The sequence below is a fragment of the Xyrauchen texanus genome, chromosome 27, assembly GCF_025860055.1.
Source record: "Xyrauchen texanus isolate HMW12.3.18 chromosome 27, RBS_HiC_50CHRs, whole genome shotgun sequence".
In the NCBI taxonomy this organism is placed as follows: Eukaryota; Metazoa; Chordata; class Actinopteri; order Cypriniformes; family Catostomidae; genus Xyrauchen; species Xyrauchen texanus.
The window spans coordinates 14,011,480-14,033,773 of NC_068302.1; the positions used below are offsets into that span (position 1 = coordinate 14,011,480).

The window sequence follows — 22,294 nt, forward strand, 5'->3', positions numbered from 1 at the left end:
CCCAATGGCAGGCTAGTGCCTTGCATGGCAGCTCTGCCGCCAGTGGTGTATGATTGTGAATCACAGTTAAGCGGTTTGAATACCGTTAAGGTTGAAAAGGCGCTATGCAGACCCTTTACCATTTAATTGGTGTATTTGTATGGATAAAATTAAAAGTCTTAATAAAAGCTGAAAATCTTAAAAAAATAAATGTGTAGTTTGGAACGATTTTTTTTTATTATAATTATTTCTTTTTTAAAAAAAGTGCAAATTTTGTTCATATTTATAAGAAAAGAAAAAAAAATTGGCCCCCAAATCAAGTCAGGTGGTGTAACCAGCATGCAGGTAGCAATTCTGTTGTCATGTGACAAGACCACCATAAAACAGAGGACTCCTTTAGACCCCCATGATTATGTAAAGTTTGTAAAAAATGCATCAGATATTTTGACATTTTTATGAAAAGGCACATTTTGTCAAATCGAGCAACCATAAGAAAATTCTTGATATGGGTCTTAAAAACTCATTATATTTGTAAAAAATGTTCTCCCCTTGAAAAATATGTTTTACAACTTTTTGTTTATTTTAATGACGCAATTGAGTCCACTCACATGTATTCATGGTGCAAGGAATGTATTTCAATACGTTTTCTTGATGGTTACACCAATTGACCTTTTTAAAATTATTAAAAACATTTTGTAGAATATTTTTTTGAAAGTGTTTTTAAAAAAATCATGAAACCAACATGGACACAAATATTCAGTTTCTAAGACATTAACATGTCTTTTTCCACTAGATTTTTTAAATATATCTAATTTGTATCATCTCAAACAAACATTCATTTTCTATGACCTTGACACATGTTTTTCCACTAGATTTTTTAAATATATCTAATTGTATCATCTCAAACAAACTTATTTTTCAAAGACCCTATTGTTGTATTATTGATTTTATATTCAGCTGCCACTAAATGGCACGTAAAAAAAAAAAAAATCTGGTTAACTGTTGCACATGTCAGTCAGAGGGTCTCCTTCATCTCCATGGGCACTAATTTGCCAGAATAAGCAGCAAAGTGGACCTTTATGCCAGTTATCAAAAGTCTAACTAACCTACTGCCCTGCAAAGACAAAATGCAGCCACTAAATACACATTTAGACAAAATTGAATTGTGACCTAAATCAGGTCTCTTTGATTATGATCGGTCCTTTGACAGATAGGTTTGACTCAAAAATATTCAGATTCAGAGAAAATGTGTTTTATTATCCACATTTGGTTGAACAAAGAAAATCCTTTTTTCCTCCATTTCACTGTTAGCGTAGTTACTGCGTTTTGCATTTATAGGGCAGAATTCATGACTGTTTGTTTGTATCTTCCCATTTCCCCCAGAAATCCTGGGCTAAGTTTTCATACCTCTCCGGGTGCAGTTGTGGGAGCGGGCGTCCCCAACATATCCACGGGCACAGATATCACAATGTACGCCCATTGTGTGGTTGATACAACGGTGACAGTGCCCAGTCTCAGGGTGGCATATTTGAGGCCTGGAGCGAAGGTCCGCATTCCCATTACAGTTGCAGGGCACACACACACCTGACGATTTGAAGAGACCGTCGATACACACATTGCATGTTGGTCCAGAAAAGCTAGGCTTACATTTGTCACATACAGGCCGCCCACTGGAATCTGTTAACAAGATGACACACACAGAAATAACAGTAAGATTTGAGCAATACAATGACTCCACTGGAATCTGTTAAAAAGATAACAACCAAATAACATTAAGATTTGAGTACAGGGTTCTGCCCGTAGTTTTAGGCTTTTCCCCTTGTATATGTAAGCATACTTGGCAATAAAGCTCATTCTGATTCTTTGTGGCAGAGCCCTTTACATGTTCTTTGTCTATTTTGTGTATTGTGTCTGATTCAGCCACTTCATTTGGTTCGGTTTATTTACTCTGTGTCCAGAGGCCTTTACCATGCTAGCCAGGTAAGTTTTTATTTAGTCTGCCTCAAGCCCAGGTTTTAGGTACCATGAAAGTTGGTCGGCTTTTAGCTGTGTTCATCACCATAGCAACTTAAGCTGCATGGCTAACCTGCTCCGTAGCAGGTTTCATTCTGGATAACCGATCGCTAACAGATACTGAACCAATCAGCTGCAAGTAAAATGACATCTCTGATGCAATCAAGTCACTCCCCATGTCTCTTAAAGCACACTTTACAAATAAAATCTAAGAAATCCACAAAATCGATAAATAATTGTGGCAGACAAGCCTCTCGTTCATCGGGGAAATGAGGAAGCAGGAACCGGATTAACAATCAATTCAACATAAAACACTAAACTGAAACATAACAAAAGTGCACACATGCATGCTGCGTGAACATATATTATTATAACTTCAGGTAAAATAGTGTAAGAAATCAGCAATATAAGCAGTACAAAAAATACGTCTTTTATAAAAAGAACAAATACGTCTTATTATTGCATACAAATTTTTTGTAATCTGTTTCAAAGCATAGACTGTAAAAAAAGATGGACGACGCCCCTTCGCTCTTTTCCATTGGTGAGAACTGAAGCTGCCAGTGTCCCGATATGGCGCTGACATCTTGGGACTTGAGTCTGCGCAGTTGCGCTTTCGGAACCAGACCTGCGCAGTAGTGAGCAGGAAGTAAAGCCGCGAAATCAAGGCCCCGCCCTCACTCTCGCTGAATTAGCAAAAATCGCAAAAAAATTATTGAAATAATTAATTATAGAAATTTAGATATAAAATTTATATCGAAGATACCGAAAAAACTCTGTTGGTGCTTCAGTGACTACTTCGCTTAGAGAACCTGTCAATCACAGCTGTCAATCATGATGTCACAGCACCATTTTTAAAGCATCAAATAACTAACTAAAAACAAACTTATTTTGAAAACAAACACTTGAAATTACATCAATGTGATAGAAACTACAGTAAATGACAGAAACTATCTTTGGAAAAAAGATATGTGAAGTGTAATTTAATTGTTTAGTTGGTCTCACATCCCTTTGAATAACATGGGGAGGTGGGGTTTATCACCTATACTAGGACCAGTCACCGGGGGGCGATCGAGACGTTTTGGCTTCACTTTTGAGGGCTTGTGCAGCACGCTTGTTTCAAAGCTGCTATTCTGATTGCCCTAAATATATTTTCAGTTTTATTCAATGGCATTTTACCCAAAATAAGGTTTTCTGGATGCATTTCTATTGTGCAGTTAAATAATAAATTAACCTGTCTAATCACAGGGGTGTAGAGTAATGAATTACAAATACTCATTTTACTGTATTTAAGTAGTTTTCCCCAGGAATTGTACTTTAAGAAGTTTAAAAAATTGTATACTTTTACATGAGTACATTTTAAGTGCTGTAACTGTACATTTACTGCGCTATTTTCCCACCATCTGTGTTCACTACTTCCCTGTCCTGAATTTATTTTTTTCCATTAACGTGATTAGCTAGAGAGGGTCTCGTGACTCCCATCATATCAAATCACACACTTGATCAGCGGCTTCAGATTTGGCACCAACTGTGGAGGATGCCTCAAGCACATTTCAACACCTGAAAGGGATTTTCGCAGTGAAAAAGGCCAATTGCATGACTGTGTCATGTGAGTTTAACTTGCTCAAGCCAGATATCAGCATTAATCCTGCCTCTAATTTGAAGAATCATATCGAGGTAAATTTCATATTTCTACAAGATTCTGTGTGTCTATAATGTAGCCAGTAATTTAGCTTTCTATCACTGAGATTATTGGGTTGATGTGAAAGATCAAGGCAATGTTATCAATAGGGCTGGGCACTAAAACAATCTTGATGTTTATCTGAAAGAGAGAGAGAGAGATGTCCTTGATATCGATGATTAACATTTGAGTAACTGTCTACACTTAGCCTATGTTCTACTTCTTGAACAGGTGTGTTCATTACATCAATCGTGATAGCAAAGAGCACCACTGGTTGGTTAATCTAGATAAAATATAAAATACTGACTTTTTATTTCCTGATGTCTGTAGCTGCATGCTGTTTGATTGACAGGTGGCTAATGTTTGAGTGCTATTGCGTGTTTGTGCCTAAACCATCAAATACACTTCATAATTCTGCTAATGCCCGTCTTGATGAGGCATTAATGTAAATGCAGTCGGTTTGGTCTACAGTGAACATAAACAGTGGGACAAAAATCGTATTTGCTTCAAAATGTTGGACTTGAAGTGTACATGTAACCGAATTGAGCACTGTCTAGTAACTATGTCATATAAAGTCTATTAATCAAACAAGGAAATGAGAAAACCACTCTCTGCTTTTGGCTGAATAACTTCAGTAGATTTAAATGTATTAATGTAACAGAATAAAGCAGTGATTTTTTTTAATAATATTGTTTGTTTTTTAATAATACTAACCCCCTGATGTAGAGAGTGTGTTCATTTGTATAATAAATTACCAGGAAAGTAGAGATGATAAAATATTTAATAATTATATTTAATAAACATTATCACGTTTTTTCTAATGCCTGATATCGCATCACCATTTGCAGAGCAATAATTCAGCAGAACATTCCACCAGTCAATCTTCAGAAAATTGTGCATCATGCATTAGGATGAGAACAACTATTTCTGGGCTTAAAAGATACAAGAATTAAATCAATGTTGAACATTGCATCTCAAAAAGAGTACAATGCTACTTAAAGAAAATAAATAGTTTGTTCAGCGCCCTTCGTGGTATAGTATTGTATTTTGTCTTGTGCTATGTGAATGCACAAGGGTTTGTGTTTTCTCATTCCCTTGTGCATTGGTATCCATCTTCAGTTATTACCCCACCTTCTGTTTTCCCTCTTTGTGTTTTGCAGGTACCACATTAAATCGTCTCAGCCCCGTTGCCCTGGTGACACCATTGTCATATTAGCCGATCATCTGTTACACCTGTCCTCCTCATGATTTCACTCCCTACTTATTCTCCCTTGTGTGCTCTGTCTGGTGTCAGTTTGCGGTCTCAACTTTGTTGCTTCTCTGTCTCTTCGTCATCTTGTTGGTTTTGCCAGTCTTGTATTTTGATTGTGTTTGTAATTGTATCTGTTTTTTGTATTTTTTGTATCTTGTTTTCTCTCTCCCTCTTAAGAGTTCTGTTTGTTTTCTAGTTGGTTTTGTTATTATATTGGGTTTTGTTTTTATGTTTGTATTCTTTTCAATAAAAGCACAACTTTGTTCTCTAGTGTTTGGGTACTCTCTACTTCAAGCTGTTAGCGTTAGTGACAGAGTAACACAATGACTCATTGTAATGCATTAGTATTTATTGTTTCTTTTTGGAGACACATCAAAGCAATGTTTTGGTGTTCTCTATATGCACAGCCAGCAGTTCTCTTCCAGCTTGTCTCACCTTAGTGTAGTTCTATATACAACCACACGGTGGCGCCACCACATTAAAATTAATGTGTATCCCTGCTGTCACCTTGTGTTGAAGTTCAGATTGGAGTATAGACAATGTAGTATTATGGAATATATTTGTGTTTATATTTACAATGATATATTTATCATAGCATATAACATAGTTTCATGGGAAGTGATATATTGAGGAGCAAAGATAAAAATATCTTAAGGGTTAAACACACACACACACAAACAGAATGTAGCTGTGGTCAACTCTGAAATATTCATGATAGGAAAGAAACAGTTAGCAGGATGTTTGAATGACTGAACTGGATTAGTCTGACCTGATTGGCTAATATTACTCTCTGATCTGCCTACTGAACTACCTACTACCAGGTTTCATATCATAAAACAATAAAAACTTAATGGCAGTGAAACTCCACACACACACGCAGCATAATTAACACCTCTGCAGTTCTATAGTCATGATACTGTATCACTGCTCTGTTTTCTCAATGGCCACTGTTGCCAGGGCGACGACACCTACCACTGGCTGACTAAACCAGATCTCCCTTCATACACCACTCCTCTTACTAACCTTGTTGCCACTGACCGGTGACATACAAAAATCTGTCACAGGGAAATCAGATAGACACAGACAGACTGCTGGGCATTGACACACAGAAGTGGCCAAAGGGTGAAAATAATTAATTTTGGCTCTCCTAACATTACTGTGATGAGAACTCCTCGCTCATGCCAGCTTCACGCAAAAGCTACATAAGCTGTGTGTATGATGCAAACAGATGAGGGTTAACTGCTGTTAGCATAGCAGGAGGAATGCACCTGGAATGCAGATGCACTTTCACAAAGTTGGGACCAGATTTGTGCTTTTTTAACTGCGTTTCAGTAATTATTTTCAAGTCGAAAGTGGGAAGTTCTGAGCATTAACATCTTTAATGAGGGAATGACGTAATTGTTCAAACAAATCTAAAACTATTGATGTAAAGTTGTTCACTTTAAGTAAAAAAAAAATCTGTTTTAAGTTTATTGCGAAACATTCAGATTTATAAAAATATACACTATAGTCCTAATAAAGTTCCTGACATGGTCTTCTGCTGTTGTAGCCCATCTGCCTCGAGGTTTGATGTGTTGTGCATTCTAGATGCTATTCTGCTCACTACAATTGTACAGAGTGGTTATCTGAGTTACTGTATCCTTTATGTCAGTTTGAACCAGTCTGGCCATTCTCTGTTGACCTCTCACATCAACAAGGCATTTCCGTCCACAGAACTGTTGCTCACTGGATGTTTTTTGTTTTTGGCACAATTTTGAGTAAACTCTAGAGAATGTTGTGTGTGAAAATCCCAGGAGATCAGCAGTTACAGAAATACTCAACCAGCCTGTCTGGCACCAACAATCATGCCACGGTCCAAAACACTGAGATCCAATTTTTTCCTCATTCTGATGGCTGATTTGAACATTAACTGAAGCTCCTGACCCGTATCTGCATGATTTTATGCATTGCACTACTGCCACACGATTGGCTGATTAATAATCACATGAATAAATGTTCCAAGTAAAGTGCACAATGAGTGTATAAGTATTTTGATAGTAAGGCCGACTTGATTATATCATGGTGGCTCAGCGGTCAAGGCTCTGGGTTACTGACCAAAGGTTGGGGGTTCAAACCCCAGCAATGTCAAGATACCACTGGTGGGCCCTTGAGCAAGGCCCTTGACCCTATCTGCTCCAGGGGCGCTGTTTCATGGCTGACCCTGCGCTCTGACCCCAGCTTAGTTGGGATATGTGAAAAACTGCATTTCATTGGCTCTGTACCAGTACTCTACAATGACAATAAAGTTGAATCTTATCTTATCTTTATGCCACACACAGAGTTTTCAGGTAGTGTATTTCTTCAGCAGATATTTTGCAGTACAATACTACAGTAAACACGATTTTTAAAACAGTAATAATGCAGACTGATATCTTCAACAGACGAATATACCATTGATTAACAGCTTCAGAGTCTTTAAGGGTTTATTAGTTCTCTAAATCTCTAAAAATCAATTCGTCAATGGAGATTTTTACTTCCGAAAACAAACTGTGGCACTTTATTCTGGCAGAAGTTCGAGAATGGCTGACAACCATTTAAAGCACCTTTAAGTGTTCAAATACTTTTTGGGGGGCCAATGTAAAGTGCTTATCTTATATTTGTCCTGAACATCATAAGCCACAGGGCAATACAGAGTACACTTACATAACACATCTGAACTTTCAGTACCCTATCTCTCTGTCACTCCACATCTATCTCTCTCTCTCTCGCCTTCACAAGTTGACTTTCCACCTCAGGCTCCACTAACCGTAAATGTAGACTGACAACCCAAAGCCACATCACCATGGCTGTTGCCGTGCAGTGAGGACCAATGGACAGGAAGCTGAGATGGAAACAACATCTCTGATTGGTTCTTCCATGCCATACAAATTGTAGACCCCAGGTCACATAAATTCATGCAGGAATGCACAATTCACACCTGCTAACTCACAGAAAACTTAATCAGCCTAATGCTTTGAAACTATACTGTAGGTAACTGAAACAAAAGTCTGGTTACTTATATAATGAATTGTACACTGGAGATGCCATTACCTTTTTAGGCCCATTTCATTGTAACAATGATAGGAATATGTTATAGTCTCTACAACACTGAGGCCAAGGACATTTTTGTACCCTTTGTTGACCAAATTAAATAAAATCTGGCCCTAATTTCTTTTTAAATGAAAGCCTTTAGCACAATTTTAGACCAATTGGCCTTTTTTAAAATCTTTTCTAAATTTCTAAATTTTCTGCAGAACATTTGAATTGCTTGCCCATGCAAAAGGCACCAACACAATGACGCTAGTGGGTTGGGGCGGTTGGATTGGCATTGCTTTGCAAATACTAGGGGATTTTGTGTGGTTGCTAGGGGGTTTCTAGGGTGTTCTAGATCGTTACTTACTGGCACAATTCAAAAAAGCCCACCCCATTTCAAGATTCTCATGTCCCTAGAAATTACTCTTTTAATATACTGTAAGTCCATGGTATTTCTTCATCCATTAAATTACTTGCCAGGTGAAAATCTTACAATTGATATCACTTATAAAAGTAAAAGCACCCCTACAAGTTTCACATATTCAAATTCGTAGCACAAATGGTACAGGACAAGTTATGTGCTAAAATCTAATACTTAGGGGTTTGTTCCTAAGGTTAAGGGTTTGTTCAAATCTGTACAAAAGATTTGATCATAATAATGATAAAAATTGTATTCGCAAACACCATTAATAATATAGCCTATTATAGCCATTTTACATCCTTTCCAATCAAAATAGATAGTTTCCCATGGAAACATGTCACATTATGGAAGTTCAATGCACTTTGGAAGACGTTTCATGTTGTCTTCAAAGATATACCATGGCATGCATTCCTAGAATAGCGCAGCGGTGCAGTAACTCTGTTAAATAATTCTAGACCACTTTTAGGACATCATGTACTGAACTTATAACCTGTCCTCAGCCCTGTCAACATGTCTCAGACATGGAGACTCACCGAGATGGCAGCTGCCGGTGGAGCTCTCAGAGGTGCATGGACAGGGCACACAGGCCACCGTTAACTCCTCGCCACGACGGCGGAAAAAATTGGGGAGACACTCCTCACAGTTGTGGCCCTGAGTGTTGTCTTGACAGTCCAGACAAACACCTGAGAGAGGGAGGAAATACAAAATGACTAATTATTAGTTATGGATGATTAGCTGAATAGAACAAACAGTACATTATACCTCCTAACTGCCTCAGAGCCTTATGCAAACCATCATACCATCATCAAGGTAAAGACTGCAATTTCTAAACAAAATTGTGATTTTTGAGTGCTATCAACCTTAAAAGGTGCACAAAGTAAGTTTTACACTTAAAGAAATGCATAATACTTTACAATAAGGTTTTATTTGTTAACATTAGTTAAGGCACTAAGGTATCATAAACAAATAATTATATATATACATATACACACAGTATCTCACAAAAGTACACCCCTCACATTTTTGTAAATATTTGATTATATCTTTTAATGTGACAACACTGAAGAAATGACTCTTTGCTACAATGTAAAGTAGTGAGTGTACAGCTTGTATAACAGTGTAAATTTGCAGTCCCCTCAAAATAACTCAACACACACCCATTAATGTCTAAACCGCTGGCAACAAAAGTGAGTGCACCTCTAAGTGAAAATGTCCAAATTGGGCCCAAAGTGTCAATATTTTGTGTGGCCACCATTATTTTCCAGCACTGCTTAAACTCTCTTTGACATGGAGTTTACCAGAGCTTCATAGGTTGCCACTGGAGTGCTCTTCCACTGCTCCATGATGACATCACGGAGCTGGTGGATGTTAGAGACATTGTGCTCCTCCACCTTCCGTTGAGGATGCCCCACAGATGCTCAACAGGGTTTAGGTCTGGAGACATGCTTGGCCAGACCATCACCATCACCTTCACCCTCAGCTTCTTTAGCAAGGCAGTGGTTGTCTTGGAGGTGTGTTTGGGGTCGTTATCATGCTGGAATACTGCCCTGTGGCCCAGTCTCTGAAGGGAGGGGATCAGGCTCTGCTTCAGTATGTCACAGTACATGTTGAATTCATGGTTCCCTCAATGAACTGTAGCTCCCCAGTGCTGGCAGCACTCGTGCAGCCCCAGACCATGACACTCCCACCACCATGCTTGACTGTAGGCAAGACACACTTGTCTTTTTACTCCTCACCTGGATGCCGCCACACACGCTTGACACCATCTGAACCAAATAAGTTGATCTTTGTCTTATCAGACCACAGGACATGGTTCCAGTAATCTATGTTCTTAGTCAGCTTGTCTTCAGCAAACTGTATGCAGGCTTTCTTGTGCATCATCTTTAGAAGAGGGTTCCTTCTGGGATGACAGCCATGAAGACCAATTTGATGCAGTGTGGGGCGTTCAACCTCTGCAGCAATGCTGGCAGCACTCATATGTCTATTTCCCAAAGACAATCTCTGGATATGACACTGAGCATGTTCACTCAACTTCTTTGGTCGACCATGGCGAGGCCTGTTCTGAGTGGAACCTGTCCTGTTAAACCGCTGTATGGTCTTGGCCACCATGCTGCAGCTCAGTGTCATGGTCTTGGCAATCTTCTTATAGCCTAGGCCATCTTTATGTAGAGCAACAATTCTTTTTTCAGATCCTCAGAGAGTTCTTTGCCATGAGGTGCCATGTTGAACTTCCAGTGACCAGTATGAGGGCGTGTGAGAGTGATGACACCAAATGTAACCAAATGTAATGGTCCCCATTCACACCTGAGACCTTGTAGCACTAACGAGTCACATGACACCAGGGAGGGAAAATGGCTAATTGGGCCCAATTTGGACATTTTCACTTAGGGGTGTACTCACTTTTGTTGCCAGTGGTTTAGACATTAATGGGTGTGTGTTGAGTTATTTTGAGGGGACAACAAATTTACACTGTTATACAAGCTGTACACTCACTACTTTACATTGTAGCAAAGAGTCATTTCTTCAGTGTTATATAATCAAATATTTACAATAATGTGAGGGGTATACTCAATTTTGTGAGATACTGTATATATATTACATAATTTATTAATCTTTGTTAATTTTAGTTAATAAAAATACAATTGTTCATTGTAAGTTCATTTTAAATAATGTTAACAAATGGTGCCTTATTGTAAAGTGTTACCAAGAAACGAAAAGTACTTTGACAAATATTAAATGAAGACTTCAGTTTCATCAGTGGAATAGAAAAACATGGGGTGTGTCGCCCCCTCATGGTGCCATGTTGAGATTACATGATCTCGGTATACTGAAAAAAGATTAACCTAAAAAAACGGTTTTATTCACTTCAAAATATTACTTAACATCACTGACTCAACCTGAATATATTAGGTTACACCAACAGAATAGTTCACCCAAAAATTCAAGTTCTCTCATCATTTCCTCATCCTCATGCCATCCCAGAAGTGTATGACTGTCTTTCTTCTGCATAAATCAAAGATTATATGATTTTTTTAAAGATATTTTCTCAGCTCTGTATGGACCATACAATGCAAGTGAATGGTGACCAAATCTTTGAAGGTCCAAATAGCACATAAGGTCCAGTGGTATATATTTAAGGATTTATAATAAAAAAGGATTTAAATATAGAAAAGGATTTTTCTCACCCACACTTATAATATCGCTTCTGAGGAAACGGAATTAACCACTCGAGTCATATGTGTTACTTTTATGCTGCTTTGTGTGTTTTTTTTAAGCTTAAAAGTTTGTTAATACCTTTTATTGTATGGACCTACAGAGTTGAGATATTCTTCTAAAAATCTTAATTTGTGTTCTGCAGAGGAAATAAAGTAATACACATCTGGAATGGAATGAGGGTGAGTAAATGATGAGAACATTTTTGGGTGAACTATCACTTTAAGGGTTAGATCAGGTACAAAACTTTCATTAGGTAACAATTGCAGCTTACCACTTTTTAGTAATCAGCTAATTTATGGATACCTTCGTTTTCATAAAACGTGGGATAAAATAATCATGAGTGAAAAATATACCTGCAATAGGTTATTTCTACAATGGTAACATTAACCAAAAATGTTTGGGGTATGGTATGTTAAGTATGTGAAACAGCACATTATGCAGCAAATGTTTCAATCTGTAGTATGCTAAATGCTCTGCTGTACAGTATGTGCACCGTTTTGTACACTGCATATTTTGGTAAATCTAGTAGTTCATCTGGGTATTCCATGCAAAAGAAAATGTGCATACTATGTCCAGTATGCATACTACACACAGCAGTAGTATGGTAGTATCCTATTCCAAACCTATATACTGTATGGTCAATGTGTTGGACCTGTCTTTTGTCTAGTGTTGTGTTTGTATATCTTGGTTACTGTGATCAGCTTTTGTCAAATGGTAAAAATGTTTATTCATCTGTCTAGTAATGTTTTGAGCCTGTGTTAAAGAATATCACATTTTTGCTATTGCTATTTCTTTCAATTATACTTAGTACTAAATTTTGTCACACATTGATCATATCTTTGTCTAACAAGCCTAATGTTACAGTTATACACAAGTGTTTTGCTTGGACAAAGACAAGGCAAAATAACTGCCACAATCCCCAAATCTTTTGTGTAATTACGATCACTGATGTACAAAGTATTGCTTTGGCTCTGTGCGAAACTGCTTGTCTCCTTTGTGTGTGGTATTATATTGTGAGGGGTGAGTCTAAGTCTATGAACTGTAAGCAGTCTCCAGAGATGCTGATAGGTTTTATGACTGAGGAAGGCTGTAAATCTGACTGCGGCTCTCTGCATCAGGGGAGAGGTTACCAGCTACCATCTGTGCATACACACACGCACACACACACACACACACACACACACACACACACACACACACACACACACACACACACACACAGCGGAGAGAGAGAGAGACAGATGGGTTCTAGACACTCACTCACAGGCTCATGCACTTGAACAAGCAGTTGACAAACACATCTATGACATCAGTTTCCCCTTCTGTCGCTCTCTCCACGTTGTGTCGGAGAAGCGACACTAGGGGTCTCTCTTGAGCGCCGATATTCACCTCTGATCTATGAAAAAAGGCCAATGAGAGTTGGCAGCCAGTATTTGCATGTCCCGCCCCCGGACATACGGGTATTTAAGCGGCGCAAATACTGGAGTTCATTCAGAAAATTTCTTCGGAGCCGATGGTCTGTCTGCAGTTTGCTGCGAGTTACACGCCACTTAAACGTTCCTGTTTTCCTCTGACGATCTGCATGCTGTTGGATCTTGACGGCGCACAACAGCGGCTTTCTCCTTCTCAGTGCACGGCGTGCATTGTTGCCCCTGAGCGCTTCGACAGCGCAGACACGTACACACACACACTGTGTATTAAAAGAGTTTTTACTAAAAGAGTAATTTTCTCTAAAAGAGCAAACACAGCGGCGTTGAAGGTCCTTTTAAGGACGCGTCTTTTTCAAGATGCCTTTCCGCCCGTGTCGTTCCTGGATGCGGTAGAGTGCTCTCTGCTTCAGACGGCCACAGGCGCTGTCTCGTGTGTTTGGGCCGCGATCACACCGAGGCGGCGTTTGTGGATGGTTCATGTTCTCACTGCGAGAACATGACCATGACCACGTTGCGGTCGCGGCTCGCTTTCAACAGAAAGCAAGACACCCCAGCTGCACCCCGCATTGCTCCTTCTTCCCACGGGATTAAGGACGGTGCGGTTGGCGCTGGGGGCGATTTGGGGGCGGCAGCGGGTGCAGTTTCGCCGGGTAGCCCCCCGCGAACCTCCCGTTCCCGACACGCTCGCTGGTCTCCGTCCACGCTCGCGGCGATAGCGGCTCGCCTCATGGCCCGGCTGTCTATCCTCCCGAGTCCGAAGCAGATGAGCTCGCCGCTGCATCGGAGAGTGCGGTGTCTGATGCCGAGGACTCCCCTGGACTGCCGCGTTCGGGCCAGCAGGCCCAGGCTGAGGCCGACGCTCAGATGTCCGACATGCTTGCCCGGGCCGCCTTGAGCGTGGGGTTGGACTGGAACCCTCCATCCTCCCCACAGCCTTCTCGGTTGGATGATTGGTTCCTGGGGGCAGCGCGCCATTCGCGGCCTCACATCCCCCCGGTCCCTTTCTTCCCGGAGGTGCATGATGAGTTGACGTCTACGTGGAGAGCCCCGCTCTCCGCTCGTCTAGGTGCCACCCGCTCCACTCTCTCCACCCTCGACGGCGGAGAGCGCCACGGGTACGACGCGATTCCCCAGGTTGATAGGGCAGTTGCGCACCATCTATGCCTCGGTAGCCCTACCTCCTGGCGGGGTCGCCCCGTACTCCCGTCCAAGCCCTGTAGGACAACATCCTCGCTTAACGCGAAGACCTACACTACGGCTGGACGCGCTGCCTCCGCCCTGCATGCGATGGCCCTCCTGCAAGTCCACCAGGCCAAAGCTCTCAGAAACATGCACGGGGGTGGACCTGATCCTGATGTGCTGCAGGAACTGCGCTCAGCGACCGACCTCGCCCTGAGAGCGACGAAGGCCACAGCGCAGGCACTCGGACAGACGATGGCCACCCTAGTGGTCCAGGAATGCCATCTTTGGCTCAACCTGGTCGAGATGCGTGAGGCTGACAAAAACCGCTTCCTGGACGCACCTGTCTCCCAGATTGGCCTTTTCGGTGACACCGTCGAGGACTTCGCCCAACAGTTCTCCGCGGTGAAGAAGCAGATGGAGGCCATTTCGCACATCATGCCCCACCGCAGACCTGCCGCTACGGGCCCTGCCCCGTCTGCCCGCCGAGGAAACCAGCTCCTGCTCCGCCTCAACCAAAAAAAAGCGGGCCCAGCTCTCAGCCCCAGCGTCGAGCACTCCGCAGGCGGCGCAGGCCCCCTGTCTCACGAACCCCCTCCAGGACCCGGAAGGCTCCCAAGCGTTCCTGAGACAGCCGACCCAGAGCCGAAGACGTTAGCTCCGGAGGTGGTAAGACCGCTCCGTCCCCCGGTGGAGGGCCGGGAGGAGAATCCTTTGTTTTTTCATTTGCCACACCCCTGACGGGGCTGTGGTACCCACATTCTCAATAAAAGAGCTATTTCCTTTGCCTCTGGGTCACCTGGCTCGCAAATGCCGTTTTCACGGCAATGTGCTTTCAGATCACAACAGTCCCGGTACACCGGACGCCGGCGATCCCGCCTTCCGCCTGCCCACGACTGTCCCCGGCCGGCCGGTTCAGATGAGTCCAGAGGACGCCAACATCAGACCTCCTCCTCAGTCAAGAACCCGCCCCTGCCGGGCGCCGGAGCAAGTTAAGTGCTTTGAGTCTATTCTCAGCACCTCAGCCTCAGGCCGCAACGAAGCCGCCCGACGCTGCATTACCTGTTCCGCCCGCTGCGAGGCCCCGCCGGTACGTCCAAAATACTCGTCCCTTTGGTGCCCCTAGCGCAGAGCTGGGAAGCATGGCTTTCGCTTCCCAACGCATCACGCTTGCTGCACCGGACCATTCGACTTCGATTACGCAATTCAGTTTGCCCGGCTCCGCCCCCTTCAGGGGCGTCCACTTTTCCGCAGTACACGGCGAGCACGCCAGTTCCCTGCGCACGGAAATCGCGACCCTCTTAACCAAGGGCGCGGTAGAGCCCGTCCCTCCAACCGAAATGAGGAAGGGTTTCTACAGCCCTTACTTCATTGTACCCAAGAAAGGCGCGGCTTACGACCAATCCTGGACTTGCGAGTTTTCAATCGGGCCTTGTTAAAACTCCCGTTCAAAATGCTTACGCAGAGAAATATTCTGGCTGGCGTTCAGCATCTAGATTGGTTCGCAGCGGTGGACCTGAAGGACGCGTACTTCCACGTCTCAATTCTGCCACGACACCGACCCTTCCTACGGTTCGTGTTCGACGGCCAGGCGTTTCAGTACAAAGTCCTCCCCTTGGGCCTGTCTCTGTCCCCTCCCGTCTTCACGAAAGTCGCAGAGGCGGCCCTTGCCCCGCTACAAGTAGCCGGCATCCGCATTCTCAACTACCTCGACGACTGGCTCATCCTAGCACACTCTCGAGAGTTACTATGCACACACAGAGACCAGGTGCTCCGGCACCTCAGCCGCTTGGGGCTTCAGGTCAACTGGGAAAAGAGCAAGCTCACTCCGGTTCAGAGCATCTCTTTTCTCGGGTTGGAGTTAGACTCAGTCTCAATGACAGCACGTCTCACGAGCGAGCGTGCTCAGTCGGTGCTGGACTGCCTCGCTTCCTTCAAGCCAGGCATAGTGGTCCCTCTAAAACTTTTCCAGAGGCTCCTGGGGCATATGGCATCCTCCGCGGCGGTCGCGCGCTGGGGTTGATGCATATGAGACCACTCCAGCACTGGCTCCAGACTCGAGTCCCGAGACACGCATGGCACCGCGGCACGCATCGGGTAAGGATCACCCCCGCCTGCCTCAAAACACTCCGACCCTGGACAGACCTCTGCTTTTTACGGGCAGGAGTGCCCCTGCAGCAGGTGTCCCGACGCGTCCTGGTCACAACCGACGCCTCCCGGTCCAGGTGGGGTGCCGTGTGCAGCGGGCACGCAGCAGCGGGCCGTTGGAAAGGGGCCCCGCTGCATTGGCACATCAATTGCCTGGAGTTGCTGACCGTCCTTCTTGCTCTCAGGAAGTTCCCCTCAGGAACTGCCCTCTCTCTTAAGACGGCCCTGCTGATCGTGCTCGCCTCCATTAAGAGGGTCGGGGACCTACAAGCGTTCTCTGTCAGCGACACTTGCCTGGAGTTCGGTCCGGCAGATACGTCTGTGATCCTAAGACCGCGACTGGGCTATGTGCCCAAGGTTCCTACCACACCATTCCGAGATCAGGTAGTGAACCTGCAAGCGCTGCCCCGGGAGGAGGCAGACCCAGCCCTTTCGTTGCTGTGTCCAGTGCGCGCCCTGCGCATTTACCTGGACCGCACACAGAGCACCAGACGCTCTGAGCAGCTCTTTGTCTGCTTTGGGGGACGGCAGAAAGAGAATGCCATCTCCAAACAGAGGCTCGCCCACTGGGTTGTCGATGCCATCACACTGGCTTATCACACCCAGGCCGTGCCCCTACCCGTACGGGTCCGAGCTCACTCAACAAGGGGTGTTGCGTCCTCGTGGGCACTGGCCAAGGGCACCTCCCTAGCAGACATCTGTAGAGCCGCGGGTTGGGCAACACCCAACACCTTTGCAAGGTTTTACAACCTCCGTGTTGAGTCGGTTACGCCTCGTGTTTTCTCAGGTCCGAGCCCGTGAGAACTCGGTAACACGTGAGACCGACCGGCCGGTGGATCGCTTGCGCCAGCGCCTTTTCCTGACGTCAAGGTAAAGTAGTCGCCTTCTTCCCAGGGTGCCCCACTCCGAGTCGGGCCCCTGGTCGATTCCTCCCCAGCCCTCCGGGTCCACGGTTCAGCGGAGGAACTCGCCGACCCAAGCCACTCGCGGTACCCTGATGGCTACCCTGTACTGGTATAGGTGCTCCACAGGTAAAGTAGAAGGCCTCCTGTACGGACGCCCCTGTGTGTATTTCCACGGTTCTGTCCCCTTACGAGCGGACCCCGTGTCTCCCTTAGGCAGTTACAGCTGCCCCAGTCGCCGTGCTGTAGCAACTCCCCCCTTCGAGGCTGGGATCTACCACCGCACCATACTTTCCACACAAGCCCTAAGACGGCCGTGTGACGTGTCTACCACTTTTCCTCCCCAAGAAAAAGGGCAGGTGTGGTCTCCGCGAGGGTCTGGGTAAGACCCCTTCCCTATATGCGTGTAAGGGCCCCAGCCGTGATTGCTCTATGCGAGAAACATAGAGAGAAAAGAGGCCCAGCCAGGCTGGCCCGTTCCCATGTTGGCAAACATCGCCTTGTTCCCTCCCAGGGTAACTAGAAGGATCCCGATGTTCAGTATGGGGCATTGGGGAAGGGTACGTGCAGCCGGGTACAGACGATGCGTGGCACTGGATGAATCCCTGCCCGCCTCTGTATCGGCAGTTCACGCACACGGTTCAGCACATGGAAAGATTGGAATGGGTCCTCTAGTGTCGCTTCTCCGACACAACGTGGAGAGAGCGACAGAAGGGGAACGCTTGGTTACGTATGTAACCTCCGTTCCTCGAGGGAGGGAACGACACGTTGTGTCTTTCCTCCGCCATGTCACTGAACCGAGCCACTGTTGTGGCCGGACCATTTCCGGCTCCTCAGAAAAATCCTGAAGAACTCCCGTTATTTGCGGCGCTTAAATACACGTATGTCCGGGGGCGGGACATGCAAATACTGGCTGCCAACTCTCATTGGCCTTTTTTCATAGATCAGAGGTGAATATCGGCGCTCGAGAGACCCCTAGTGTCGCTGCTCCGACACAACGTGTCGTTCCCTCCCTCGGGGAACGGAGGTTACATACGTAACCAAACGATACTAAGGCATGGCCGAAATGATTTAAGACAAACAGGCCTACATGTCTCATATGTCAGCAGGTTTGCTTAAGAAATGAACACACACACACGCACACACACACACACACACACACACACACACACACAATGTTGATAGGTTTTTTTAAACCTGGCTCAAATTGAAGTTAATCTGGTTTACCGTGTATACAAGGAGGAAAAAACACAGGAAAAGAGTGAGAGAGAGGGAAGTGTAGAGGCTGTTATGATGAATCGCTCTAGGTGATTCAGTTTCAAATATGAAGTGCACAACACTCATGTTCCAGAAGTAAACAATCTCATTAATTCAAGGATAACTTATAAAACTTGAAAACCAGACCAACCAAGGTTGTTAATCTATGAAATATGCTTCTGTTTAGTCTGAGTTGACATACTTGTTTTTATATAAAAAGTGGCAAAAGAGCTCAGCAGCAACATTCTTCAACTGCTTATATATTTGTATCTGAACATTTTGCAATTAACTTAAAATATATTGTTTCTATATTATAATCAACAACTTTAAATCAACAGTTTTTTCCATACTTTTAAATTCGTTTTCCATACTTTTCTTGTACCTTTGCCTTTTTGTCCAATTTCAAATACTTTCTTGCTACATTTTAAGGTTTGTAAGGATTGTGATTCACCTCAAAACTGGTTGACCTGGATCATGTCTTAGAACTCTTCAATAAAGATTTTTATTTTTTATTTTTAAACCCTAGGGAAAATATAAATGGGAAAATGACCTCTGGAACCCAGACAAATAAAAAGGTGAGCACTGTATTGCCTATTAATTTTATTAACGTATTAAAATTAACCTTTTAATTAATATTATTATTACCATAACCCTAACAACGTATGAATTAATTTAGTTATTTAGTTCATATTTACAGTATATGCACAAGTGAAAGAAATAATTGTTTTTATAAAAGGACAAGATTTGGCTCCTGCAGGTGATTCAATTTGGGGCATTTTTACCCTATGAGGGCATCTTTTTTTCTAACAATATAAAAACATACAGCATGTCATCGCTTAATGTGAAATATTTCAAATCTGAACAGCATAATGTTGACTACCCCAAAAATTTATTTAGACTCATCCCGCCTTTTATTAAAAAAAAGCAAAAATCGAGGTTACAGTGAGGCACTTACAACAGAAGTGAATGGGGCAAATGTTTGGAAGGTTTAAAGGGCAGAAATGTGAAGCTTATAATTTTATAAAAGCACTTACAATAATTCTTCTGTTAAAACTCATGTGTTATTTGAGCTGTACATTTTGGGGTTTACAGCATCACATCATCATGGCAACAAAGTTGTAAAAATGTCTATAACTTCACACAGAAAAGCAGCACTAACGTAGTACTTAATCTCAAAGGCGCATTTCCCAAAAGCATCGGTATCCAAGTAGTTCGTAAAAAAATTTTTAGATTAACTTTGAACCGCTCCCAAGTCCATAAACTGTGAAAGATGCCAGAAAGATTAGTTAAAGTTGTAACATATCTTTCTGGCATGTTTCACAGTTTATCAAAGACAATGGGACTTTTAATAAATTGTATTCATATATTTTGATCATTGGAAAGCCATTGTACAATATTTCAGAGTGTAAAAAAAAAAGTGTTGAAAAAATCGCTATGAAATCAATAGGCAGTATTCGCATGCAATGTGAAAGGTCTAAATTTACAAGACACGTAATACAGTATAACATTAAATCAGCCTTCATTAATCAGCATATTTGTAATGTATTTGTGAGTAAAGTGTCCACACAGTTTAAAATGTAAATAAATATGCCTTAATAAATAATTAAAATATGGTTAACAGAGATCCGAGTGAGAATGTGCAATGAGAGTTTCCCTCTCTCTCTCTCTCTCTCTCTCTCTCTCTCTATCCTCCTTCTCTTCTTCCTTCCTCCAATGGATGTTTCAAATCAGCTCGCCTATAGTCTTTTTACAAGGCAGTAACGAATCGCATGATGCATAATGGTAGTAAGGCTACAAATACACAGTACCTACAACTAACCAGATGATCTATTAATATTTAGACAGGTCTATGAGTAGCTCAATACTAATGTCAATAATTTGAATCCTGTTCTGTGTGCATTTGTTCAGTTTCCAGCCAAAAGAGCCAAACTTTAGGCTATGTGAGAGCCCCTTATGATTCACATAGCGGATATTCATGTTACATCCATTTATTACGTCACTTCATTCTTCTCTATGACTGAGCATCAATACATCTGAAACTCTATCTTCCTATAGACATAATTATTTCTTTAAATCAATTCTGTAATAGTTAGGTAATACATTTCAGCGCCTCGACAAGGTTACAAACAACTTCCATATTTGACAGTATTTAGAACTTATTTTCATTTTGAGAAGACAAACACCTGGACATACAGGCCAAAGTGATCAGTACCGTTGGACTGGAGAGCTCCCAAAACTAAGCACTTAAGTTCAACATAATAAAAAGTGATCTACGTGCTGGTTTGTGAAATGCATTACTCCATCGTAAAATAACGAGCTACATTAGTTAAGATTATCTTTAAAGTTTAAGTTGCAATGTTATTGGGAAATCCAGCCAAGGTTAGTAAATTATTTTATAACACTAAAACCATGTTACCATGAATATTGTTTTAACGATATGCATGGTAACATGTCCCCATCTAGAGACATCAAATTATAAGAAAATTCTGTGAGACTGACCTGACTGTGGGTGGCAGTAAGTCGAATGGTTGTTGCATTGGCAAGGCTGGCATCCTGTGGTGCTGAAGTGGAAGAAACCAGGGTGGCAGTCATCACACTTGGGCCCGTACACACCTGTCTTACACACACACGTACCTGAACTACAAAAGATAAAACAAAAGAAATCTAAATTAAATAGCAAAATTTTTGCATCTTTAAATGACAATCCATAATCCTTATGGGCAGATAGTAACACAACATTCACAGTGGCAGTCATTTTGTGTGCCATGTAGTATTTACAAACTGATCTGACACGTTGAGTCATGGTGCTTGAGTAGGGAACCTGAGTTTGAGTCTGGCAGGAAACATTTCCTGATCCCGTTACCCCTTTGACTCCTATTATTTTCCTGTCAGTTTTCTACTTAACTATGATTCAAAAAGGCCACAAAGAAAATTAAATTAAAAAAATAACTCCTGCACCAATGGTAATCTTATTCCATATTCACATATCAAGCGTTTGAACACAAAGAATCGTCCTCTTTTTACATCCAATTTCCTTATAAGCACACTCCAGTAGTATTTCGCTCACACACACACAAATGGCTTTGCCCCTGAACTGCAGCCATGAACACTTTAAAGCAGTCTAGACCTTTCATTTTTAATTCAACCATTTCTACATGTGGGTACAGTGGCCCAGATCACATTAAAAACCATCATATTCCTGGAATCTCTGCTTCACACACACACACACACACGCCGCATTGCGTTTCCATGTTTTATGGGGACTTTCCATAGATATAATGGTTTTTATACTGTACAAACTTTATATTCTATCCCCTAAACCTAACCCTACCCCTAAACCTAACCCTCACAGAAAACTTTCTGCATTTTTACATTTTCAAAAAACATCATTTAGTATGATTTATAAGCTGTTTTCCTCATGGGGACCAACAAATTGTCCTCACAACGTCAAACATTTCGGGTTTTACTATCCTTATGGGATATTTTGTCCCCACAAAATGATAAATACACACACACACACACACACACACAAACACACGTTAAATCTTTGTGCTTGTAAAGTTGTCAACCCCAAATATCAGTGGTTTGACAACTAAAAACTACAGCACCTGTAGGAAGTGTTGAGTAGGAGTGTAGGAGTATGACAAAACACCAATCAATATAGCAAAACAAACATCTTGAATATTTAAGAAACTCAAAATAAATGCTACAGAGAACATTCTACACATATATCATTGACCCACAATAAGATAGCACAAGCACAAGCAC

At 42.7% G+C, this 22,294-nt stretch overlaps 1 protein-coding gene across 1 annotated transcript in view; it reads right to left on the reverse strand.

Annotated features, from left to right (window-relative positions):
- The window catches only part of LOC127621045 (multiple epidermal growth factor-like domains protein 9), a 54,992-nt gene that overhangs the window by 14,713 nt on the left and 17,985 nt on the right, over window positions 1-22,294 (reverse strand). Inside the window, exons 3-5 of the mRNA XM_052094471.1 lie at window positions 21,026-21,165; window positions 8,928-9,077; window positions 1,387-1,656 (exon numbers count right to left, since the gene is read on the reverse strand). Of these exons, the coding sequence (XP_051950431.1) occupies window positions 1,387-1,656; window positions 8,928-9,077; window positions 21,026-21,165 (560 nt within the window). The remainder of the gene's footprint in view (window positions 1-1,386; window positions 1,657-8,927; window positions 9,078-21,025; window positions 21,166-22,294) is intronic.